Raw genomic sequence first — 27,163 nt, forward strand, 5'->3', positions numbered from 1 at the left:
GTGCTATAAGAGTATTACCACTAGCTTCTCATCCTTCACTATTCTTCCTCTAAGTGCTGACTTTAATGAGATTTCTTTTTACAAAGATAACATTGTATTACCATAATATTTTTTTAAATTTTTAGTGTCTTAAAGACTTTCCTACATGATCCTCTTGTGGAATGGAGTAAACCAGTGAAAGGTCATTCCAAAGCATCACTGAATGAAACAGGGGAAGTTGTCAACGAAAAGGTTAGTAGAAGGTGTAGCTTGATATGAGCTGATATTGTATATCTCTACGAATGGAAACTGATTCTAAATACTGTCCTGACTACCCACTAAATACTCTGAAGTCTAGTTCTCTGTCTAGAATCACAATGCCATAAGTTTTCTTTATTGTCATTGCCAATGTTAACATTATCATTTGTATAATAAAAACAGAGTTCAAGACACGCTTGTTTAACCATAAGCAATTCACAATTATGAGATAGAGTGGGAAAAACTTGAACATAAATTGCCTGAATTTATAGAGCAGCAGGTCTCAGCTTCAATATGTAGAATTCAGTCTTTACTAATATAATTGTCCCTTGTCCCTTGGTTTCCATGGGAGATATGTTCCAGTACCACCCCCCACCTATGAATACCAAAATCCTGGGATGCTCAAGTCCTTTATATAAAATGGCATAGTATTTGCATATAACCTGTGTATATTGTCCTGTATACTTTAAATCATCTCTAGATTACTTATAATACTTAGTACAATGTAAATGCCATGTAAATAGTTGTAAATACAGTGTAAATGCAATGTAAATAGTTGCTGGTATATGGTAAATTCAAGTTTTCCCTTTTGGAATTTTCTGGAATTTTTTTTTCCCTGAGTATTTTCAATCCATGGTTGGTTGAATCCTTGGATGCAGAGAGCTGACTATATTAGTTGAAGCCTCAAATTTTGCGGATAGTTATTTTAAATAAATTAGAATAGATTATTGTTTTTCTAATAACATCATTCACACTTTGCATTCTGATAATGCTTTCTTGATTGAGAGAACTGTGTAGAATTCCAGGTAGCTCACTAGAGCTCCCAGGTGCATATACTAACATAATTTAAATATCAGGTATTAGACTGTTGTTGGTATTATTAGAATATTAGTATTCAAATGTTTTAGTCCTAAACACTTTTCAGGGTAGATTTTTTATATTATTATTTTTCTAGACTTCTAATGTGAAAGAGATTCCCTGGTATTTTACATAGTCCTGAAAAATATCCAAGCAGTTGATGTTAGATCAACATTGCAAGCCTCAAGATCAGTATCTCCAGTTACTGTATTTATTTCTTATCGGTATTTACTCTTACAAAAAAGGGTAATGAGCAGTAAAATGGCATTAACATTTGTTAAATAAGAGAAAGGCAGTAATTCCAAATTATAAACATCCATATGTCATTGGGTCCTTAGTCCTTATGATTTTTAATTTCTTTTTAGGCCAAGACCCATGTTCTTGACATCGAGCAACGACTGCAAGGTGTAATCAAGACCCGGAATAGAGTGACAGGGCTGCCATTATCTATTGAAGGACACGTGCATTACCTTATACAAGAAGCTACTGATGAAAACTTACTGTGCCAAATGTACCTTGGTTGGACCCCATATATGTGAAATAGAATTACTTCAGAGAATATGTTAATAATCTAAATTTAAGGCATTTGATATTCATCTGTGGTTGTATCTATTCAGTTCCAAAGTACAACATATGTTTTTGTTCTCAGAGTAACTGGTATTATTTCTCCCTGATTGTTAATAATATTTAAAATAATATATGTTGTTAAGAAATAAACTGCTTTCTTAATATATACTGTGTATTATAACTGGAGAAACAAAACATCCTATGTTCTTATGCTCTAACAAGATGTATTTGCAAGAAACAAGACAGCCTAATTTCATTTTACAAATTTCATTGACTTTAAGTATTAGTATAAGGATTCATTTGAAACAACAGAAAATTACACTGAATAAATACTGTAGACAAAGCACTGTGCTATATTTGTGCACAGAGCTACTTCCCCTGCACTCTGGGAACTGTCTAGTAAGAGATGTAAACAAAAATAGCACATCATTAAGTTCACTTAATAAAACCCTTTTTTGTATGTTGAAAATGTGATGGGGAAAAAAAATTAGCCAATCAGCATTCATATGAAAACTATATAAACATCCTGTAATTTTAAAGATACAACCATACTTAAAGTACCAGAGTACAGAATCCAGTGAATTTCATGAGATTTTGAAATCTAAAAAAATTATAATGTTGTTAAATTTGGGGTTGTTTCATTGCAGATTTAAAATAATTCATAATAGTCACAAAGCAATGAGGTTATCACATACACATAAAAGAAGAACTTTTGTAACAAAGATAATTTCACTTGATGAATTCTGCGATTTTATACAGTTGAAAGTGTAAAGGGGAAAATATAATAACCCAAGAAGTATGAATGTGAAAACTAAACATATATTTTCCTATTGAAGGCCTAATGTTAAGGGTTATGCAAGTAATTGGAAAAGAACGTTTTAGAAGAAACTTTGTTGTAGGTTTACAATCCTCAAAGAAAAAAACTGCTAACAAAATTAACCAAATTATCAGACCTTTCCAAATCTGTGTTGAAAACCCCAGAGATTAGTAATCTCAGGAAACTGAAGTAGTCAGGACAAAATTAAGTGTTAAGTACTCTTCCAGCCGTCTCGTGACGTTTTCACGCCGTTTCCAAATATACTTATAGAGCACAGCTCGATCAACTTGACATTTTCAGAACGAAACAACAACCGCAAAGACGCCTGGGCGATCTTGAACCAGAATCGAGCGCGGCGACGGTGGCGGCGAGTTAGTGCCGGGACTGAAGCCCCGCCCAGGGGCGTGGCCTCGAATTCGGCCGCTCTAGGCTCGTCAGGCGCTCTCTATGGTCCGACGGGCGGTGTGTTGTCATCCGCAGAGCGACGGCCGGAGGCGGCGGCGTAGGCCTCGGCGGGGCGTTTGGTTTCGGTTTGGCCCTGACTGGAGTTCGTATTGACGGTCGAAATGGGAGTCCCCAAGTTTTACCGCTGGATCTCAGAGCGGTATCCCTGCCTCAGCGAAGTGGTGAAAGAGCATCAGGTGGGTGAGGAGCAAGGGGGCAGCGGCTCGGAAGGCGGAGGAGCCGGGGCTCCGCGGCCCTCTCTGCGCCCTGGGACCGGGGCTCTCCAGCCTCCTGTTTCTGCCCGTCGTCAGCGGGCTCAGTGGCTCAGGGAGGGGTGGGAACGTTTGAGGACACCCCGAGGATCTGAGTGGGGCGAAGACGCACGTCGCCTTCCTGTGGGCAGAGCCGCAGGGATCGCGGCCGTTCTGACAGCTCCTGCCCGGGCAGGGCCTGCGCGACTCCGAAATAAGTCCTGGGGAGGAACGCTTCAGGGAGTGCTTCCCTTTCCTCCCCAGGGAGCTGCAGGTTTCGTTTTTCTCTTCGAAGGTTCATCCTAGGATCTCCCCCCAACTCCCACTCAGAGCAGCCGACCCACGTACAAACAATAATGACGCCTCCGCAGTTGAATCACCTTGTTTACTTTCCCTTATCAAGAGCCGCATCCTGCCCCACCCCCAAGGCCTAGACTTTTTGACGTGGCTGATGGTTCACATTTATGATACCTTCATTACTTTTTCTGCTATTCGAAAGACCGTACCAGTCCCCCGAGCCAAAAGAAATAAAAATACATTTGGACGGGGCCGGGGCAGTTAATTGGAGGCTTCATTGTGTGTGTGTGTGTGTGTGTGTGTGAGAGAGAGAGATAGAGAAAGGGGGACAGAGAGGGAGGAGGTGGGGGGAAAAGGAGAGAGAAACAGATTATTAGAGCACTAATACTGGTAGTAGTGTATAATTCGGTATATAATGATCCCAGCGCAACGTTTATATGCAGACTCCAAAAATGTAGTTTATTGGAACTGTGGAAAGAAATAGGAGGCAGTCATCTATTAGGTAAACTAGATTTGGGTGATATGCTAATGTTTGTCACATTTAGTGGTTTTAGTAGATGTATTGTCTGTTTTATATTTTACAGAAGAAAAAGTCAGCTTTAGAACTTACGTAGCTAATTGAGTTAGTTGTGACAGTAGCTTTGTATTAATATGGGGGAAATAACCCCCATGTTAATGGAGTGAACACCATCATGCTGTCTATTAAGTTAGTGTTTTATCTTTTTAAAAAGTACTGTAAACATCAAGGTAGAGTTTAAACTTCCAGAAAGGATCTTTGTTGTTGGATTCCAGTCAGACTTGGTATATAGGAGAAAGCTTACAAAAAATTCCAGAATGGAAGTTTGTCTTTAATTTATTTGAAACATGGGTTAGTTAGATTTAGGAAGATAATTCTTTCCAGAGAAGAGGATAAAATTGATAACAGCTAACTTAGGCTTTTCCTGTATCCTTCATTCAACAAACATTTGAGTACCGGCCATGCATCAGTCACTTTATCTCTAAAATTGAAAAAAAGTGACTGTCATTCAGACTGACTTGATAATACATAATCCATTCAGTAATATTTTTACACTGTACTCTTTGGCACAGAATTTGATTTGGTGTAAGGATCTTGGATTTTCTCCATCTTGAGGACTTTTGTTACTGAACAAAAATAATGTCTTTAAGGCAGTGTAATGACATGAACACCAGTGATAGGTTTAAAACTTGGTTCATCAAAGTGATGTCTTTCAAAAGTGTTTGAATTTGTCATTAACAACAGCAGAAAAGCAAATGTTATAAAGAATTACCAGTTACTCTCTCAAAAAGTGCTTAAAAGATGGTAATGTGTAAGTAAGTCACAGTGGTTCAAAAGCTTGTTCTTGGGGAAAGGCATTGGTTGGAGGGGTGGGTTTCAGGAAGATGGTTGCAGTGCTGACAGCACAAGTTTTGGTTTCTCTGAATCCTTACTTAAAAACAGAAAGTGCAACTAGATAGCAAAATTTAAAATCCATAGAACAGTTACAACAAAACCGTGTGACAGGATGTCCCCATGAACCCCAAGGTACAAGTAGGTGGGGACAATCTACCAATAGCCTCTAGACCCAGTTGCTATTAGCATCTCTGCAAGAGGAGAAAGGAAGCAATAGGGCAACATCTGATGGACCTGAGAACAGAACTCTAAAATAGTCACTAAAAGGCTATGCAGGCCTATTAGATGGCAGTAGCTATTACTGGGGTTTTTTTGAAAGGGCAGGAGAGTCTTAACTCCTGTGAACTCTCAAAACTGACTTGCCAAGGCACCATTCTAAGGCAGAGCCCACCCTAAGGAGAAACTGCTGGAGTGAAAAAATTTTATTACGAAAGGGACAAGAGAGATAAAAGAAGATTAAGATAAAAGTGGGGGGAGGGTTACAAAGTCAAGAAATCTTAGAAAACAAACCAAGCAAACCACTGTATTTTTAATACTACCCCAAAATAGCAGAAGAGGGAGCTTTTTGAAGTTAAAGCTTTCCTGAACCCCTCCTCATTCTAAAAATTGAGAAAAATGGAATTTGTATAGAAATGAACAACAGAAAACTGTCAAGGTCAAATAGCATACAAAGTTATGGGGGGAAAGGGGAACAAAATAACATTCCTATAGACAATAAAAGTTTGCAGTATGAACATGCACACAAAACAGACCAAAATTATAACCTATTTCAGAATGAGCTAAAAGGCACTAAGAAAGTTATATAATACATGGAAGAACAACAGATATCAATTACAGAAACTTACAAATAAAGTGACAGAACCTAGAGAAAATTAGAGATAAATGAAAAAAATCATTTCAGAAGTGAAGCCTGAAGTAGTAGCAAGGCAAAAGCAAATGATGCCATGAGAAAAAAAAACAAAATGGAAATAGGAGAAAGTTAAAAGATAAAAAAATCCAAGAGAAAGTAATTAATAAGAAAGATAAGCAAGGAAGATAAATAATAGGTGTCCCTGAAAAAGGAAATCAAAGCAATATAACAAAACAAATACTAAAACTGTAATTGAAGAAAACTTTTCTGAAATTAAAAAAATTGAAACTATGTTGAAAGAATATAACATGTACCCAAGAATATTGACTCAGATGACCAACATCAAGACCTTCTAGCAAAATTCCTGGACTTTAAAGGAAAAGGGAAAAAGGCTTTTGTCACCTGGAAAAAAGGAGCATATGACTTGTAAGGGAAAGAAAATTAGTTTCCATCACAGTTTTTGACAGTAGTGCTTTATGCCAGAAGAAAATGGAGTAACTTAAGATACTCAATTGACTTTTAAGCATAAAGGATAAGCTGATAAAGTGCTATCAGTGTATATCGTCAGGGAATATTGTTCCTTTGAGCCCTTCCGAGAGCAATCTGCTGGAGAATGAGCTTCAGACAATCAAAAGGACTAGGAAAGTATCAACATAAGGACCAGGGGTGAACATTAGTTATAATTACCTATAAAACAAAAACAAAGTAAGAGTTAAGAGGGAGTAAGTTTAGTGTGTAATGGCTGTGTGTCCTGACAATGTTTAGATAGCACAACTATAAAATAAATAGGGATAAAGGAGAATGGGAAAAGATTATGCAAAAAAAAAAATTCTATCACCATTAATCATATTAGTGGTAATATTAATATTTTTCTGAAATTTATATATGTGATATGTGTGATAATTGTAGGGTATTTTAATTCTGTCATCTCTTGTATCCTTGAGAACCAAGATTCTTGGTGTTAAGAAAGGAGTTACAGGTGTAGTAGGGAAAACATTAAGTTAAAACTCTGTATCTAGCATTTGAATTGGAAGTCTCAATATGAACTTACAAAACGCGCGCACGCGCACATAAATTCCCTAGCTCTGTCCTCTGTTCCCAGAAAAGACCTAAAAACAATGAGCAATCCAGTAGTGATTGTATTCTTAGTGCCTAGGTTATGGTTTTGAAATACCATTTCTCATTAAAAGAAATCAGGATTTCTTGGAGAAATGACTGATTCCAAGTCAGAGTCAGAAAGTATTCTAGATGAGCCTGGAAGCTTTTGTCATACTCTGTATCAGAGAAATTACTAAAGACTACTAAGAACATGTCAGAGGATTGACGTGAAGAGACGACTGGAAGAGGCTTGGAATGGCCCCAAAATGGGACAGTTTGATCTTCAGTAATGATAATAGTCCAGTGGACTAAAAACCATCAAATATGCTTAAATCCTTGAGTTCATAATGGTACTTTAAAGAAAGAATCCCCTCCCAAAGGTGATAGGCACAGTTCCCAATCTTGAAAACCTTTCTTGTACTGCTGGGCAACCAAGAGGCAAAATGTTCTCTTTATAAAAGTATTCCGACTAATAAAAAAAGAAAGGATAGAATATCACCATTTTGCAACCTCAAATGAATTAATAGAAGTAGGCATTAAGCATCAATGGCTGCTAATATTAGACAAAAGAAAGGTGAGATAAACAAACAGTAGAGCTTAACTCTTCCTATTTCAGAGAATTCTTTTTTTTAACATTTTTTATTGAGTTATAATTAGTTTACAATGTTGTGTCAAATTCCAGTGTAGAGCACAATTTTTCAGTTATACATGAACATACATATATTCATTGTCACCTTTTTTTTCACTGTGAGCTACACAAGATCTTGTATGTATTTCCCTGTGCTATACAGTATAATCTTGTTTATCTATTCTACATATTTCAGAGAATTCTTGACATTGATAATGTATACAAGACTTACATTGTACACACCTAGAACTACTTTCGATGCCTAGTTCAAGTGGTCCAGTAGTTTGGTAGGAGTATACTATAACTGTATAAAATTATAGTTATTTCATAAATCTGAATTGAATATTAAACTTTTATACTATAGGATTGAGGAATATAGAGGTGTACAGTAATTTGTGCAGTGTTATATTATTGTTAGCATATTTCTTGTTTGGTGAAGGGCTGGGAGTGAAGAAGGAGTAAGTAGAGAGGGGGGGGGAGAAAAGGAAGGAAGAAGGAAGGAGGGTGAGGGAAGAAAGGAAAGAAACCAAGCAAAACAGTGCCTTTTTTAAAGGCACTTTCCTGTAATAGAGTAGAACAGAATGTGGAGATTACAGAAAGATTATAAAATATAAAAGAAAAACAGAAAATCCAAGAGGAAGTTGCACATCTACTAAATATGTAATCAATGTCCAAGTTTACTGGAGGTGGATGGGGGAAAAGAATAACAACCTCTGACAATAACACTTAATCTAAAAAAACCACTACTCCAAGATCCAGTTTCCTTAACAGGATCACTGAGATTGATGATGATGTGAAACTTTAGTATCTTTCCAGTATCACCTGCCACTTTCCCATACATCCCTATGCTATAGTTCTAACCTACTTGTTTCCCAGACAAATGGGTTTCATTCCCCTGTGCCTTTGTTCCTTTAGTTCCTGCCTGAAAGACCTTTTCATCTCCACCTTGCAGACTCCTCCTTTCAAGTCTATTTCTCAGGGAAGCTTTTGACTCCCTCATATTTCCTCTGCCAGTCCTTTCCTTAGGCAGGAAGGTGCATTATGTTGCTGCTGTTGATTTTCCTGTCTGCCTTCCCTCACTTTATTACACCTATAGGCAGAAACTATTTCTTGTGTGGTTTATTTCTTGTACAGTGTCTGGCACATAGTAGTTGCTCATTTAATGCTTGCTGATTTAATGAAGGAGTAATATAAATAAAAGAAAAAGTAGAGAGTACATTCCTATAAGGAACATATATATTTGATGAACACTTAACCTTTACAAAAACAAAAGTCACACAGATAAGGTTATGAACTCTTAGAGAATATGCAATTCTTGTCATGATTGTAGTCCAATACAGTGCTGTTATAATAGCTAAGATATGTTAAGCACTTGCCATGTACTAAGACACTGTTTTAAGTGCTTCACATACATTCACTTATTTAGTCATAGCAGTCCTGGTATTATTGTCTCTATTTTGTAGCTGAGAAAACTGAGTTACAAAAAGAATGAATTACTTACCCAAAGTACTTTACTACATAGCTAGTAAACTAAGTGTTGGAGCTGAATTTGAAACCAAGCAGAATTGCTGTAGAGCAGGATTTCTTAACCTTTCTTTCATTATTACCCCTCCTCTAGGTGGCTCTTTAGACATATTTTTTTCCCTAATCACCCATTCCCCTTCCCCAACCCCACCCTGTCCAGGGCACAGAAAATTTAACATCACAGATATACATAGCATAAAATATTCCATCTTAACCATTTTTAAGTATTTGGTAGTGTTAAGTGCATTCACATTGTTGTGCTAGAGCCTGCACTTTTAAAACCAATCTATTACGCATTTTGGTAAAAATAGTTTTGACTATGGAAACCTAAATTTTCAAATTATAGGGAACACAAGCTGACATTTCCATCTTAAAGTGTTTGCTCTTGTGTAGGGGGTTTTCTCTGTTTTGTCCTTTACTGGTATTCCCTGTACTACTGCACTTACTGTTTTTCCTAGCCCCTAACACAATGTGTGGCACATAATAGATTTTCAGTAAATATTTATTGAATAAATGAATTTATATTAACTATAGCATATTATATAATCTATAAAACAGTATATAAAAACATACATTTAAGTAGTTTATTAAAATATGTATAGTATGTTGTTATGTTTTAAAATAGCACATTTTAAAAAATGAATTGAAGCAACAAAACCTTGGGTTGTTTAAGATAAATAGTATTAAAGAACTGGACAAAAAGAGTTATTAACAGCTCTTTTAAACAGTCAAATATATGTTACTCTTTTATAAAAGGCATTTTGCAACAACACTCGGTAGGATAACAATGTTATACTAACAAAAAGAAATTAGTACTTTGAGGAAATTAGATACCAAGATGTTAATACTTAACCATAGTTAAAGCAATATGAATGCATATTCTGAGTGGTATAGACAATATGTGCTATCAGGTTCAATAAAGGGAGAGCTCATTTATTTATTTATTAAATATTTTTGATTTGCTACTTTGTGTCAGGCAGTGTGCCAAGACTTCTAAACATAGTGAAATCAGAGACCTTGCTTTGAGGAACTCATAGTTTAACAGGCAAGGACAGACGTTACACTTAATGCATTCAACAGAATTATGTATAGCACCTAAAATGACTTGAAGAAAGGAGCATCATTTCCCATTGATCTTCTAGACAAATATACTTAAGCTGGATCTTCAAAGCTGAGTCAAATCCTACAAGATAAGTGCAGCGAGGAGCAAAAGGAAAGAAAGGCATTTCAGAAAGTGGGAACACCATCTGTAAAATTGCAGAGGTTTAAAAGAGCCCAGCACATTTAGGGCTAATTGATCTACTGTTAGCTTGTAGGTTGTATGTGGAGACAGGAATGAATATGAGATTGATGGGAAAAATAACAGCCAAATCATACAGGACATTTCATGGCATTAAGAATTTGTAATATCATGGGTTTAAATACGGAAGCAACATGATCAGATTATGTTTAGAAAAATGGCTAAGCTGTGGTAAGAAAGAAAATTAGAAGCAAGCCATCCAGTTGGAAAACTGAGGTTTTGAATTAAGGTGGGAAATCTAGGGTTGGAGAAAAAGATGATATTGCCTAAGACAATGGGAATGGATAGGAGAGTGAGATTCTAGAAACATTTTGGATGTTAAATTTAAAAACAAAACCCTCAGTGACTAATTAGATATGGGGTGGAGGGAGAGGGGAAAGTATAAGATACATTCTAACTTGCAGATGTAATAACTTAGTATGGTCTCTTTGTAAAAGAGTAAGATTCTACTATGCGTTCTCATTTTCTTTACCACACTGGCTGATGATTACTTAATTATTCTGTATCTTTCTTACTAATCTGAAGTCTAAGAATTTTTAAAATTTCTTTTCTAAAAGGAAAATTATAGTTTTTTTCAAATTATAATTTTTTTTCAAATTATAAAGGTAGTATGTCTTCATTATGTAAAATTTCACGTCATACAGCAGGATGTAAACACTGTTATATAGTCTAGAGGAAAAGTAAAGCAACTGAAATTCCATCATCCAGTATTAACCACCAGTAACATCTTGTTTCTATGTACTCCTAACTTTTCTATGCAGATAACCATGTAGATAAATAGTTTCTATAAATGGGATAATAATTTACCTGCTGTTTTATAACCCACTTTTGTTAACTGACCATATGTATTGTATACATTTTCCCGTGACAAATATGAATCTATATCATAATTTGTAATTGCTTTGTAGTATTCCATTGTGTGGATGTACCATCAACAATTTTCTTTATTATTAGACAGTATTTTTGTTTTTTTACCTTTTCTAGACAATATTGCCATGAATATTCTTATATTTGTATCTTTGTGCACAATTCTGATAATTTCTTAGGATAAGTTTCCAGTAGTACAAATCTTGGTCAAAGATGTACACACCTTAAATTTTGATAAATACTTTCATTATTAGTTATACCAGTTTATATTCCCATCCCAGACTATTGGGTGTAAATGCCATCTTTCTCTTTTCTAGCTCTGATTTTCCTCTAATGTTAAATGAGGAATCTAAATATCTCTCTTTTAAGATTATTGCCATAATAAAGTGAGAGAATGTATATAAATATCTAGCCCAATGTTTGGCACCTAATAAGTCCTTAATAAATGCCAGTTATTGCTTTTAATAACATGAAATATGCATTTCTCCAAAACCTTACCAGTTGGGTAACATCAGTCTTTCTAATCTTTGCTAACATGATGGGGAAAATGATGTATCATTTTAATTAGAAATTTTGGGATGTTGAACATTTTTTTCACATTATTATTAGACTTTTGTGTTTCTTTTTTGAATTGCTTTGCATTTTCCATGCTTATTTTTAATATATGCTCTTTTCCTTAATATTTGAGGATTGTTTTGTATATTAGGAATGTTAACTTTGTCTTAATTAGCAAGCATTTCCCCTGCATTTTGTCATTTTCAGTTGAACTTGTTTATGGCACTTTTTTTTTAACCCTATAAGATTTAAAAAGTACATTTTTAGGTAGCCAACTCCACCATTTGTTTGATTTATAGTTTCTGGCTTTCCCTTCCCCCAAATTACCAAAATATTTGCATGTAATTTTTTTACTTACATTTCTTATATTTAAGTTTCTAATCCTTCTGGAATTTATTTTGTTAAAAGATGAGATACAGTTTTGTTTCCAAATAGTTAGCTAGGTGCCGCATCCCTTTCTTTCACTGCTTTGATGTGTCTCTTATATACAAAATTTATATGTACACTTGGACTACTTCTGAACTACTTGGTTCAATTAAACTGTCTATTTTATAACATAAAATATCATATAGGGCAGCTTTTCCTTCATTACGCTCCCTTTAATATGCCTCCTTGCATGTTTATTCACCTAAGGAAATTTTGTAATCATTTTGTAAAGTAGTCCCAGAACTGTCAAAAAAAAAAAAAAAAAAAGCACATTGTAGGGAGGGTATAGCTCAAGTGTTGAACCTGCACGACATCTTGGGTTCAATCCCCAGTACCTCCTCTAAAAATAAATAATAAAACCTAATTACCTCCCCCCTGGGGGAAAAAAAAGAACAAGAAGAACAAAAAATCACATTAAGATTTTGATTGAGGTTTTTAGATTTCTTGAAACAAACAGTAAATCTTGAATGTACACTTGAAATCTCGTAATCACAATTGTCATTTCATTTAAGCCTGTTACTCAATAAGGGCATTTAAATTTTTCTTATGTGGTACTTAGTACAATCCTGTGTAAATGGGTTTTATAAATATCTCTTTATGGTGTTAACTAATTTAAAGACCAAAACCTTTCACTCCCAAAACTCAAAGATATGTCAATAATAATAGTATTATTAATAATAATAGTTTTATTTTCTCAATAATAATAGTATTATTATCTATACATATGGTAAAATTTAAATAATTATTCCAGGGATGGTTTTCATTGAGTTTATACAGGAAAGCCCTTTTTTTTTTTATTGTTTTTATGTTTGAAAATTCAGAATACTTTTCTTCAATTAGTGTGTAAGGCAGACTACTCTAAAATTCCTTAATTACATTAGATATTAAGTTGTGCCCATTTGAGTTCCTTGTTAGTGTATTACTGTTTCAGTAGTGTTCCCCTTACTTGCTCACAAACATTTAAATACAGGAAACAACAAATTAGAGTCAGAACCATGAAGGCCTTTTTATAAAAGTAGATGCCTGTTAGCCAAAGTTTAGACATTATTTAATCCACATATGAAAAATAAGAAATCAGTTTTCGAAGTTTTCTGAATTTCCTGGTATAATCTAAGCTTTTTAAATTAATATAACCAAATTAGTGATTCTGTTTCACTGAAACCACATATACCATAAGGCTTTAAATCATTTGTAAACCTTTTAATGACCGTGTACAAACAGCCTTTTGATATAAATGGGCATTATGTTACTCATTATAGTAATAGGGCTTTGAGGAGTTAATGTCAAATAGTAGGAAACTAATATTTTGAGTACCAAATCAGCCAAGTGCTTTATTTGGTGTTTTCCTAGGTTATCTTATTTTAAATAAGTAGATAATTTCCTGACAGTCCATGTGATCAAGCTTTTGGTGCATAATGTAACCATTAGTATGTCTGCATCTTACAAATTCCTCCTATTTCTTTACTTTCTTTATTCAACTGTGATTGTTTACTCAGTTTTTATATAATAAGTCCCTATATTCTGCTTTTTATCAGCTGCTTAGATATTTGTGGTTGATTATAATGATGATCTTGATCATTTTTCTTTGTTTTTTAGATTCCTGAATTTGATAACTTGTACCTGGATATGAATGGAATTATACATCAGTGTTCTCACCCTAATGATGATGATGTTCACTTCAGAATTTCAGATGATAAAATCTTTACTGACATTTTTCACTACTTGGAGGTGTTGTTTCGCATTATTAAGCCTAGAAAAGTGTTCTTCATGGCTGTTGATGGTGTGGCTCCTCGAGCAAAGATGAACCAGCAGCGTGGGAGGCGTTTTAGGTAAAAAATTTATGGTTTATTTTAGAATACTATTTAGATTAATAAAATATATTATTTTTAAAGATAACTGACTTAACACAATGCATCTCCTGTTCATGTTTCTTTTCTGCCTAACCCTCCCCACCTCAGAAATGGAAGTATCACATACTTATAATGTCACATTTTATCAATCAAGTAAACAAATTAGTAATTCAAATAAGGTGTCTTTTCTCAAAGTGTATGTTGGGCTGTATGAAGTTACTGTGTTGTTCTCTATCACAGATTTTTCAAACTGCTCAAAACTTGGTAATGGAAATAGTAGTTGTAGAGAAGGCTCCTGTAGTAGTTCGTCCTGAGCTATGGAACTGAAGAGTGAACAAGGAGATTGTGCTAATGAGAACATTACTGACATTTAATTAGACCCTGGGCTTGAGCATCATGTAGAAAGGCCAGGGAGGTTAGAAGGTGATTGAAGGAGTATGAGAAGAGAGCAGTTAGGACACTCAAGATATTATTAGCCCATTGTATGAGTTGGGTAGTAGGAGAAGCAGAAGGTTGAAAAAGGTTGTACCCAGAGAGAAAGTTTTAAAGTCCTGGACCTGTGGAATATTTCTAAGTAACAATGACTTGCTATATCCTTCTCAGGAGTAGCGTAAGTAAAATTAAGAGGGTTGTTAGACTTGAAGGAAAGAAACCCTGAGTTGAGGGAGTCTGATCAGTCATTAGCAGAATGGATCCTTTCCTTTCATCACAATGGCAAGTATAGAGGTAGAAAGGGCATCTGCATCAAATGTGGAAATCATCAAGGAAGGTGGGAGAGTACCTGGGGAAGGCTAGCAGTGAGAATGGGAAGAGGATGGAAGACTGTACTGATTTAAATATCCAAAGAGGAAAGATACTGAAGATACTGGAACTGTGACATCCTTAAAGATAAGGACCATCTCTTACTAAAATTTAGATTCTCAAGTACCACCTAAGACTTACCTAATCTGAATCTCTAAAAACTGGGCCCTATTTTTAGATAGATGACAAATATTTTTTACCAGATTCCCCTGGTATTTGTTAAACTAGTTTTGGGGACCTGCTTGGCTAGAAAATCTAGTGTTGAGAAAGGATTATATAAGCCCACTGTATCAGTCGGTGTTCAGTTGTAGGTAATGGAAATCTAGCTATTTTAAGCAGCATGGGATATAAATACAGAGAACTGGATGCTTATAAAAATTATTGTAAAAGTCAAAAGGGTGGGAATTTAGGTTAGCCTTTAAGAATGACTTCCAGAACACCATAGAACTGACCCACTAATGGCACTACTAATACAACATTTAGGAAGGTAAGGAGTTCAGAGGCCCTGGCAAGAACAGATAGATCTAGGAATTTATTCCTTTAGCTCTGATCCAGGAATTAAGAAGCTAACACCTGAACTGTTGGCTCCAAGAATGTATCACTTTAGTTACAGTTCCGCAATCAAGAAGCCACAACTTTGTTAGCTCCAGAGCCCCAAAGCATCTGCTATATCCAGACTAGGAAAAAAAAAAACACCTTGCTTCTTAGCACCTGTACAATTGCTGAATATTGAGATCTCTTTGACTATTGATGAAACACACCCCCCCACACATAACTTCAGTGCCTCAACTGTAATACAGACTTCACCATACTTCATCATCCCAAACCTTTTATGGAAACATCTAACTGGCAAAGTCTGAGTCATATCCAGAAGCCTAGATGCAGAGAAGCATGAGAGTTTAATTTTTTTAGCTTTCCATCCTCTCTAGTATCAGAAGACAAACTAGGAGAATGAGATGGCTGTTGAGGGCTAATTCACCAGAACCACCACAAGCATTTACTCAATTCTGTGGTGGTATCAAGTGCTCCATGTGTCCCCAAAATCCCTCAGTCAGCTTTCTGTCATTCTCCACAATGACTATTTTCATCATTCATAATCTTTAATCATAATATTTCTGCATCTCTTACTCATTTTTAAATCTGCTGCCATGTCTTTCATCCTTACTATGCCATTGAAACCTCCTTATAAGATTACAAATAGACTCCTTATGGCTACATCTAAAGAATAATTCTATCTTTATACTACTTCATTTATCTCTAGTATTTAGCACTGTTGACTATTACTTCTTTCTTGAACTTCCTTCCCATGACCTTCAGGTAACTGCACTCTCTCCAACTATACCGTCTTAATCTCCTTGTTATCTTCTCTTCCTCTGCTTTTTTCTTAAATATTAATGTTTGTTAAGGTTCTGTCCTGGGTCCTGAGAGATCTTACCCAGTAACTTTAATTACTGTATCTTTACTGATGACTTCCAAATTTATCTTACTGGAAGATACCTCTTTTCAGAGCTTCTATATATCCAGATGCCTGCTAACTGATTCCTCTGGATACCACAGATACATTTCAGGCTTAACATGTTTAGAACTGAACTCATCTTTACCTCAAACCTGCTGCCTTCTGTGTTTCCTATTTCCGTGAATGACAACACTGTGCAAATAGCTGCTCATTTCCAAAGTCCAAGAGTAATTGGGACTCCTCCCTCTTCCTCATTCCCCACATCCAAGTCCTACTTATCCAGTCTCTTACATTTATCATATCTGTTTATTTTTTCATCTTTACTGCTACTATCTCAGCCTAGGTCATCAAAATCTACCTAGATTACATTAATAATTTTACCTTATCCCTTTCCCAGACATTCTCTATATTGCAGCTACATTAAACATGGCTGTTTAATTTTCCATCTCCCCACTAAAATGTAAACTTTGTGAGAAGAGGAATCATTTCTTTTTTGTTATATCCCAAAAACTTGTCACATAGTAACATTGAATAGTCATTTCTTCAATTAAAGAAAGAAGGAGAGAAAAGAGGAAAGAATAGCTTCCATTGGCAGGATTACACATGAATTGTTATCTTCAGGGTTTTTGTTCTATTAAAGAAGGTGGTAAGAGAGAGAGGTTAAATATGAAGAAGAGTTTGTTTATCACAGAAATAGAATTTCACAGGGCAGAGTAGAGGGAGCCAGTAACGAGGCTGTAGAAAATGTGCATAAAGCAGAACTTCCTAACTTGTATGCCTAACTGTATGTGACATATTTGTGTGCCACACGTGGATTACAGGAGAAGCCAGATAGGAATTGGGATGCCTGTATTCAAACCTAGGTCTATCAGACTCTAAACCTCATGTTCTTCCTAGGAAATCCTATTGCCTCCAAAATGAGATCCTTTTGGCTGCTTATGTCATTAATGTTATTAGGCTTTCATTTTAGATGTTTTCATGAGGTAACCCAGAGATATACATTACAATTTTATAACTTTTTATATGATATTCTAGGAGATCATTTTAATAATATACTTATTTGTTATTATTAAATGTAGTTATATATGGTGAATGTTTAATGCTGTACTTTTGAAATTATTTCTAGAACCAATAAACTGTATATTTGTGATAAGAAAAGAATTACTTTATAATAAGTATTTGTAATATTCTACATCCATTTTATGCTGTTATAATGTTCTACTTCTATAGTCCTCTTTTAAAAAAACTCAATTCTTTAAATAAATAAAAACAAACAGTTCTGAGGCTCATCTTTATTGATTATAGTCATTTCAAAACTTACGTGTTTTGAACCTTAAAATTGATAAATTATTTTAGTTACAAAAACATCTTAATAACAATTTACTTTATGTAGAGATCTCTCCATTTTCCAGAAAGTTGAAGATCTTTTTTTTTCCTCTTAACATTTAAGGTCAGCAAAGGAGGCAGAAGACAAAATTAAAAAGGCAATAGAAAAAGGAGAAACTCTTCCTACAGAGGCCAGATTTGATTCCAATTGCATTACACCAGGTAAATTCACTGAGGGAAAAATTCTGAGAGATTTAAAATGTAAATGTAAATGTAAATGTGTTTTCCAAATGTAGTTTTCTTTTCTAACCTCTTATTTATTTTGTCCCTAGAACTCCGTATGCTGTATTTTCCCAGTTACGTCTCTTCATGAGATGCTTTGGTCACCTTTGTCATAAATTCCACTATGAAATCCACTGTAGGGATTTACAAATGTTGATAAGAGCAGCTATGGACAGGACTCTCCCAAATGCACAGAATTCCAGACCTAGAAGGAACTTAAAAGATCAGTCCTATTTCTGCCATCTATTTGTATGAAAACTGATTGAGTGAGGCTGTGGCTCACCCCAGTTCATGTAGCTGGCTTGTATTCAGGATAAGAAATCCATTTTCCTAGTCTAGAGTTCTTCTTATTCTGCTTCTCAAAGGCAGTTAAGATTTCCGTGACTTTAACGATACATAAATTTATCAGTATTACAAGTTTAATTTTATATGCAACAACATAGCCTGCACTTCTGGAGATTTGTCCAACATTGTAATCCTTTACTTTGAAAAGCAAATCTTAAAATCTTACTTTCTCATTAATTCTTTACTATGGTGGTTTTCTCTCTCATTAAGTGCCCCAGTAACACATTGCTTAATTTAATAACCAGTTTTATCATGATACAGTTTAAGACTGCATTGCCTTTGACTATTGACCATCGGGGCTTTTCTTTAAACAATCATTGTAGACTCAGTTTCCAGATTAATAATAATTTTTCAGGTTAACTGTAGTAATAATAATAGTAATGTTGTTATTGGTGATCTTATTGATGTTTTCATGCCTTAAAAACAAACAACAAACAGAAAACTTCAAAATCCAGCAGAGGAAATAGAAGACTGAAGTTCATTAGAGAGTTGAAACTATTTGAAGCATAGTCCTGAGGCAGTTCTTTGACTTTCATTCTTTGACATTCTTTGACTTTCCCTCTCTCACATTAACTTCATTTTAGGGTGACTCATGAAACTGGAAATAGTTGTGATATTTGCTAGGGAAAGTACAACATTTACTCTTGCTTTTCGAGGTAAGCAAGAGAGCTTTTGACCTCCTTTGGAGATCTTATACCTCGCTATTCCCTGGACACCCAGATCCAATTTCATGTTGTCACTGGGAACTTACTGTTTTTATATCTCTTTCAGATTAAATTTTTAAAAACTTTTTATTTATAGGGACTGAATTCATGGCCAGGTTACATGAACATCTGAAGTATTTTGTAAATATGAAAATTTCTACAGACAAGTCATGGCAGGGAGTTACCATCTACTTCTCAGGCCATGAGGTTATTATCTTTTTTTATTTAAAGAGTTTTTTTCATTTAAAATTGCAAAGCATAACATCTTACCACTTTCTTTTTTAAACATTATATTTAGACTCCTGGAGAAGGAGAACATAAAATCATGGAATTTATCAGATCCGAGAAGGCAAAGCCAGATCATGATCCAAACACCAGACATTGTCTTTATGGCTTAGATGCTGACTTGGTAGGTATAATGTTTGTTGTGATTATAATCTTATGCCATTGTAGTTAAATATCTAGGAGGCTTAGTTTTAATATAAGAAGGTTTCTGGCTGTGGGAACAAATATTGAAGACATAATAGAGATTGCTACTTCTGCTATTACCAAAGTTGTAAAACATTTGGGGAAGGAGTTCTTTTGTTACAGTTTATGATCAACAGTCTCTATAGTTAGTTGGTGTTCACACTTGACTGACCCCAGTGCTATGACTGCTGGGCCGAGGTCAGGGGAGAGGGCCCTTTTTACCCTCATGCTTATTAGTATATGACTTTTAATACCACCTGATCTAATAAATCCATAACCCCAGTAACTTTACTAGATTTTTTTGATTTTAACTTTTTATTATGGAAATTTGCAAACATAAACAAAAGTAGAGAAGAGAGTATAATATAAACCTCCTTGTGTCTTGTTATCCACCTTCAATAACTTCAGTTCTTATCCCTAGCCATCTGTCTCCTTCCTCCTACTTCTCTGGATTCTTGAAGTATATCCCAGGTGTTGTGTCATGTAATCTATAGATATTTCATAATGGGGGGATATTAAAAATAGTAATAATAATTCCAATGTCATTATCCCACATAAAACAAAAATTAACAAATCACTATTTAATATATAAATAATCATTTAGTATTCTCATTTCCCTGATGGCTTCATAAATGTTTTGTTTGAGTCAGGATTTAAATAAAATAAGCAATATACATTGCACTTGGTTGATATGTCTCACTAGACTATTTGACTTACTTTGGGGTTTAGAATACTATGTGAGAATATTAACTGAAAATATCCTTTTCCAGTTTTTTCTGAGTTTTCACATAACTCCAGAAGAGTCCTGTATTCTTCTGTCATGGAAATGCTGCTGCCTCTAATTTCCTACCCATTCCCCCATGGAAAGTGGAAAGGTGTAAAAACAAAGGGAAAATTTTGGGGATTTTTTTGTGGGGGGTGCAGTGGAGTGGTTATAAAAGTTATGTGAGTTTAAGGTGAACTTTTTCCCTTAGAAAAATATACTCAATTTACCCCATTCATAACCTATAAATGGATCATATTTTGATATTTTTATATTCAATTTGCTAATAAATTATTTATTTTCCTCACATAAGCATGTTCTTCTCTATATAGAAGTGTTTTTGATTGCTTTTGTGAACCTGTTGCTATAAAAAATGAGAGAATTAGAAACATTTCTTCATCATTTTTCAACAGATTATGCTTGGATTAACAAGTCATGAAGCACATTTCTCTCTTTTAAGAGAAGAGGTTCGGTTTGGTGGCAAAAAGGCACAAAGGTAAATCATATTGCCTATATATTGGAAAAAAGAATAGAAATTAAGTTAGGAATAGTAATCTCTTAACAGATATATGATCTGTAAATATTTTCTCCAATTCCATGCCTTTTCACTCTGTTGATAGTGTCCTTTGATGTACAAAATTTTAATTTTGAAGTCCAATCTATCTGATTTTTTCTTTTGTTGCTTGTACATTTTAATGTAATGTTCAAGAAATCATTGCCAAATCCAATGTCATAAAGCTTTTCCCTATTTTATTCTAAGAGTTTTATAGTTTTAGCTCTTACATTTAGGTCTCTGATCCATGTTGAGTTAACTTTTGTATATGTTGTAAGGTAAGGGTCTAACTTCATTCTTTTGATATCCAGTTTTTCCAACACCATTTGTTGAAAAGACTCTTTTCCCTGTTGAATGGTCTTGGCTCCCTGATCAAAGATCACTTGATTATATATGCAGACATTTGTTTCTGGGCTCTGTATTCTATTCCATTGGTCTATATGCCTGTCTTTATGCCAGTACCACAGTATTTTGATTACTGTAGCTTTGTAGTAAGTTTTGAAATCAGAAAGGGTGACACCTCCAATTTTCTTCTTTTTCAAGACTATTTTGGCTATATCTTGGGGTCTCCTGAAATTAATAATTTCTGGGATGGATTTTTTTTTTAATTCTTCTAAAAAAGTTGGGATTTTGATAAGGATGGCATTGAATCTTTGGGTAGTATTCACATCTTTATATGAAGTCTTCCACTCTATTAACATGGAGTGTCAGTCTATTCATTTATGTCTTCTTTAATTCCTTTCAGCCTTGTAGTTTCAGTGTACAAGTCCTTTTTTTTTTCTTATTTTTTTCCTTTAATTAAAAAAAGTTTTTTAAATATAGTTTCCATGCTGTGCGTTACATCCCCAGGACTTATTTATCTTATAACTGGAAGTTTATAGCTTTTGACTACCTTCACCCATTTCACCCAGCCCCCACTCCCTACCTTTGTGAATCATTAATCTGTTCTCTGTATCTATGAGTTCAGTTTTTTGCCTCTGGTTTTTTCTTTTGCCTCCCTGGTCAAGTTTATTTTTGAGTGTTTTATTCTTTTGGATGGTATTGTAAGTGGAATTGTTTCTTAATTTCCTTTTTGGACTATTTGTTGCTGCTATATAGAAACACAACTGATTTTTGTGTTGGTCTTGTACCCAGCACCTATGCTGAATTCATTTTTAGCTCTAGTAGTTTTTTTGGTATTTTCTGTGGTATTTCCTATATATAGAATTATGCCATCTGTAAAGAGAATTTTACTTCTTCTTTTCCAACTTGGATACTTTTTATTTCTTTTCTTGCCTAATTGCCCCAGCTAGGACTTCCAGCATAATGTTGAATAACTGTAGTGAAAACTGGCGTCCTTGTCTTGTTCCTGATCTTAGGAGTTCCTTGCCATGGGAGAAAAACAGACTTTCACCATTGATATAATATTAGCTGTGGATTTTTCACAAATTCCCACAATCATATTGAGAAAGTTTCCTTCTATTCCTACTTTGCTGAGTATTTTTTATCATGAAAGGGTGTTAAATTTTGACATTTTTTTCTGTTAAATGATTATGTGTTGTTTTTGGGAGCCAGATCCCACTGGTTTCTTACATCTGCTGTGTACTATTTAGACTTCCTTAATTCTGAGAGTCCTTCCACAGAAAGCATAATATAAACCAATTATTTTGAACTTTATGTCTAGTATATTTGCAGTTATATTTTTATCTTAACATTACCCTGTAGTTTTCATATGAATTCCATGCCTTGATGGTAAGAATTAATTATCTTCTAATGATAGGTTTTATTTTAATTTACATTTTTAAACTTGAACCTTAAAAAATATAATTAACTCTGTGTTGATCATCTGACTAATTACAGGGTGTGTGCACCAGAAGAAACCACATTTCACCTCCTACACTTGTCTTTAATGAGAGAGTATATTGACTATGAGTTTTCAGCATTAAAAGTAAGTATTAATATAACCATAGGCCAAAGATGAATATGCAGAAATTTCCATAGGATTTGACTCTTTCCTCCATGTTGCTGTAGGACAAGATCACATTTAAATATGATATTGAAAGGATAATAGATGATTGGATTTTGATGGGATTTCTTGTTGGCAATGATTTTATCCCTCATCTACCTCATTTACATATTAATCATGATGCACTGCCTCTTCTTTATGGAACATATATTACCATCCTGCCAGAACTTGGGGGTAAGAAAAGTTTAATATTAATTTGAAGCTACTTTAATTTAGCACTCAGCTAACTCTAAAAATGTCCCTAAGCTTATTAGATTATTGCATGCACAACTAAAGTAGAAAAAAATCTGGAGTTTCTTTTGGTCTAAGGTACCAAGCTCTAAGGTTGTAATTTTCAGTGGTTCACAAGCAAAGAAAATGACCCAAATTAAACAGTATCATTTATTGATACCTAACTAATGCCCACTTTTAATTGCTTAAGAAAGCCAGCAAACATTATTGGTTTCACTTAGCCCTTTTCATATATAAGCATAGAAATTCAGTTTTACTGAATGGATAAGCATCAGAGTATTTAATATGAGGGAAATATTTTTAAGTTAAAATGGGAATTGACAAATAGCAGTGATACTGAATAAAACAGACAACAGAGTAGCAGGACATTAGTCTTTTTCTTCTCAAATTAACATATCAAATGAATGACCTAAATATATTCTAGGACATATTTAATTCAGTTAATTGTTACCTAATGTTTTTGGAAATTTGGCAGGATTATTATTTTGTAAACCTGGAATTTCTTGTATTTTGTTTCAGTTCTTATGTATTGTGTGTCATAGTAACATCAAGTTCATAGAAACTAGGGCCACTTATATAGCCTAACACTGAGTGTTTGTTCTTGATTAGTAGAATGTCAACAATCAACATTTTGTAAAAAGAATTTTGTAGAATTCTTTAGAAAAAATAATGTCAGTTTTTAGTACAAATGTAAATTTTGTTCCTTTTAGGTTATATTAATGAAAGCGGGCATCTCAACTTACCTCGATTTGAGAAATACCTTGTGAAACTATCAGATGTAAGTAACTAGAAGTTTTTGTTTTCCTATCTCAGAATAGCTTTAAATGGTCAGTTACCAATTATGTAATACTAGGAGTTTTTGTAAATCTGCTCTAGTTGGTCATTCTGTACAAATAATTTCACCTCAGTTATTTTTATTTCTATTTGCTTTTTAGTTTTAGTTTTCAGAGTAGTAGATGAAGTCCCCATATGCATAAAAAAGTAACATCCTCTGATTTCTTATGCCTCAAAAATAGTCACTTTTAAAATTTGCTTTGTATTCTTCCAGACGTACTTAGATTATTTTTTAATGAATTTAAATATTTCTATACAGTTTGATCGAGAGCACTTCAGTGAAGTTTTTGTGGACCTGAAGTGGTTTGAAAGCAAAGTTGGTAACAAGTACCTCAATGAAGCAGCAGGTGTTGCAGCAGAAGAAGCCAAGAACTACAAGGAAAAGAAAAAATCAAAGGTGTCCATTTTTTTAGATGTCCTTTCATTTTTTTAACTGTAAAGGCAAAACTGATATTCCTTGCTTCTGATTTTCCTTCTTATTATTTTGGGGTTGCTTCATTTTAGTTTTATTTCTTCTTTTCTTCTATGGACACTTAAAAAATTCTCTTGATTTCTTTTTCTCTGTTAAATCCTATCATTTAAATCTGATCTTTAAACATCAGTTTCTTATTTTCACCCTTGAAGAAGAATGTGGTGTTTTCTTTGCTCTTCCATTCTATTAATAAGTGTAGAAAACATTTCTAAATATAAGAGCCCAGAAAATCAGTTATCACTGTAAAAATGTAGTTATTTACAGTATTTAATGTTATGAGGCATTAACTAGATTCGTGATTTTTCTCTTGAAACAATTTATATATAAAATAATATATAAACTACACCGATAGGCTAGGTTAAAAGTAATTAATAGCACAGTATCTGGTAAATGATGGTGCTCAATAAATGAATAATAGAATCAATTAGACTATACCACTGCCCTGTAAAACACCTCTAATAAGCCCTAAAGAATGTCTTACATGTGTTAGCATGGAAAGTAAACCTATTCTGAAATTTTCCTCAGCCAGTCTACAATTATTGGATTCTGGAAAAATTGATGAGTTTCCTGCACTCTCCTTGCTGTACTGGTACTTTTTAGGTTAAACCCTAATATCTCTTTTCTGGGAAGGGCAACTATTCTGATTTTCTTTAGTGCAGTTCTTCTAATTGCTTAGCTTTTCCTCAGTGGAACTTAGCAGCAGTCATTCTGTATTCTTCTGTGTTTTTTGTCTTAATTGAATAGGCTCTGCAACTTTTGGGGGACCGATACTCACAAACTTAAATATCAGTAATCCATGGCTCCACCCTCCTCAGCTCAGTCCTTGAGCTTCGCCAGTCGTCCAGGAGTATGTAGTTGACATTAGAGACGCTGGTAAAATGAGAGGAGCTAGAGAAACAGCTCAGGCACAGAAAATTATCAGAGGCCCTAGTCTTGATGAAGAAAAAGAAGTGGGAATAATAGAGTAGGAAGAATTAAGGAAAGTCATTGGCAGTTGATAGGGAATCAGAAAATAGAGGAGAGAAAGGATGAAATCGCAAGGGAGGAAAACAGGTGGACAGGATGTGAAGGATGTGGTGAAATGGAAGAACTATAGAAAGCAAATGAGTTGCATAGAAGAAAAGTTTAGAAGTGAAGGGTAGATAACGAAGTCATAGGAATGATGGGAATCAGAGATACAGAAAATAAGTAATATCTGTAATTATTGGATTCAATCATAAACAAATAGATTGTGTTAACAGTAGCCCAGAATTTGACATATAAAAATGTTAAAGTTGAAAGGATTTGATATTGATTGTGTACTTTTCTCTAAGTAAATGAAATATTCCTGAAATATATATGTAGTTAAGTATATTTCTCTTTTATATTGGTGAGAATTACTTACTACTTATCATTGAGAGGCCTAAATGTTAAGTTCCTCATAATAAAAGATTTCTAGCTTCAGGAAACAAGGGATAAAATGAAAAATATTTACACATTATTTGAGGATTATTTTTAAAATGAACTTTTGCAGTGTGTCACTTAAGGTCATTCAGTTATTTTTAGTATTTTCTAAATCTCCCTATTAAATATATCACTTTGAAGTATATCTTGCCATAAATTTTATATTGATTTATAATTTTTATAGGGCCAGGAAAACTCTCTATGTTGGGCTGCTCTAGATAAAAATGGAGAAGTGGTAACTTCTAAGGGTGAGTATAAACTATATGTTTTAATGTAGGTTATTTTTTTGACAGAATAGTTCTTATATATTTCCTTTATTAGTACTAATTCATTAATATTGGATGGAACAGATTTTTGTGATAGTTTATGAAGCATTTGCTTTGATAAGTGTTTTTCAAAGCATTAAATGGAATGCTAATTGTAAGCCACTATTTTTCTTTTTTTTTTCCAGAAAATTTAGAAGATGAGACTGAAGATGATGACCTATTTGAAACCGAGTTTAGACAATATAAAAGAACATATTACATGACAAAGATGGGAGTTGATATAGTGTCTGAGTACGTTTTGCCAGTGCTTTTACTTTAAAGTAGAAAATAATTAGATTTTGCAGTTCTTCAGAAAACAGCGTAATTTTGATGGTTAAGGTAGTGGGAGGAAAGGATTTTTTTGTTTTTATAGATCATTGTGTGGTTTTGGAGGAGAATGTTAATTAACTTGTGTTTTGCAGTTGACCCTTGAACAGTATGGGTTTGAACTACACAGGTCCACTTACACGTGGATTTTTTTCACTAAGTACTTAATACAGTACTACACATTCCACGGCTAGTTAAATCCATGGATGCAGAACTGCAGATACAGAGAGCTGACTGTAAAGTTATATGTGGATTTTCTACCGTGTGGAGGATTGACATCCCTAACCCCTGCATCGTCAAGGGTCAACTGTATTCCTATGATAAAAATTACCAAATAGAAAATGGTTAGTTTTTTGCTTTCCACCTTCTAAAGCTCATACCACATGTATCTCAAAGGCCACCTGACTCAGCGCCAGGTTGATGACTAGTACAAAGTTTCTGTGAGATCTTGACCTCTAGAATGGTGGCTCACATTATTAAACTACAGCCTCCAGTATGAATTACATATATTCATATTTTATTTATTTTAATTAATAAACACTTATAAAGTGCTTACCAAGTGCCAAGCACTATTCTAAACATTTAAAAATACTAACTCATGTATATTTTAACATAAATATATATAAGTAATATAAATACATATATGATATTAAAATGTTGACTCATTGTTAATAATTCTCACAACAATTTTTTAAGGTTAGTGGAATCACTATTATTTTACAATAGAGAAAATTAAGGAATAGAGAGGTTTAAGTAATTTGCTCAAGGTGACACAGGTAGTGAGTAGAAGAGCCAGGATTTGAAAACAGGCAGTCTGGGTCCACAGTCCATGCCTAACCACCAGATGAGGCTGCTTTTCTATAAGTGA

At 34.2% G+C, this 27,163-nt stretch overlaps 2 protein-coding genes across 8 annotated transcripts in view; both read left to right on the forward strand.

Annotated features, from left to right (window-relative positions):
• Positions 1-1,826, forward strand: part of ATR (ATR serine/threonine kinase) — an 84,320-nt gene extending 82,494 nt beyond the window's left edge. Inside the window, exons 46-47 of the mRNA XM_006190571.3 lie at positions 126-231; positions 1,461-1,826. Of these exons, the coding sequence (XP_006190633.2) occupies positions 126-231; positions 1,461-1,634 (280 nt within the window). The 3' untranslated portion in view covers positions 1,635-1,826. The remainder of the gene's footprint in view (positions 1-125; positions 232-1,460) is intronic.
• Positions 1,827-2,856: 1,030 nt separating this feature from the next.
• XRN1 (5'-3' exoribonuclease 1) overlaps positions 2,857-27,163 on the forward strand; it is an 88,511-nt gene continuing 64,204 nt past the window's right edge. For 2 of the 7 annotated variants that reach the window (XM_032487146.1, XM_006190550.2), the window contains exons 1-12: positions 2,873-3,120; positions 13,727-13,959; positions 17,688-17,785; positions 18,992-19,101; positions 19,193-19,303; positions 20,539-20,621; positions 22,518-22,605; positions 22,689-22,857; positions 23,625-23,692; positions 24,008-24,145; positions 25,848-25,911; positions 26,115-26,220. In XM_032487146.1, coding sequence (XP_032343037.1) covers positions 3,046-3,120; positions 13,727-13,959; positions 17,688-17,785; positions 18,992-19,101; positions 19,193-19,303; positions 20,539-20,621; positions 22,518-22,605; positions 22,689-22,857; positions 23,625-23,692; positions 24,008-24,145; positions 25,848-25,911; positions 26,115-26,220 — 1,343 coding nt within the window. In that variant the 5' untranslated portion in view covers positions 2,873-3,045. Of the gene's footprint in view, positions 3,121-13,726; positions 13,960-17,687; positions 17,786-18,991; positions 19,102-19,192; positions 19,304-20,538; positions 20,622-22,517; positions 22,606-22,688; positions 22,858-23,624; positions 23,693-24,007; positions 24,146-25,847; positions 25,912-26,114; positions 26,221-27,163 lie in introns of all 7 variants that reach the window. The other 5 variants (XR_004322692.1, XM_032487163.1, XM_014564199.2 and 2 more) reach the window with 5 other exon arrangements.

Source organism: Camelus ferus, chromosome 1, assembly GCF_009834535.1.
Source record: "Camelus ferus isolate YT-003-E chromosome 1, BCGSAC_Cfer_1.0, whole genome shotgun sequence".
Lineage (NCBI taxonomy): Eukaryota > Metazoa > Chordata > Mammalia > Artiodactyla > Camelidae > Camelus > Camelus ferus.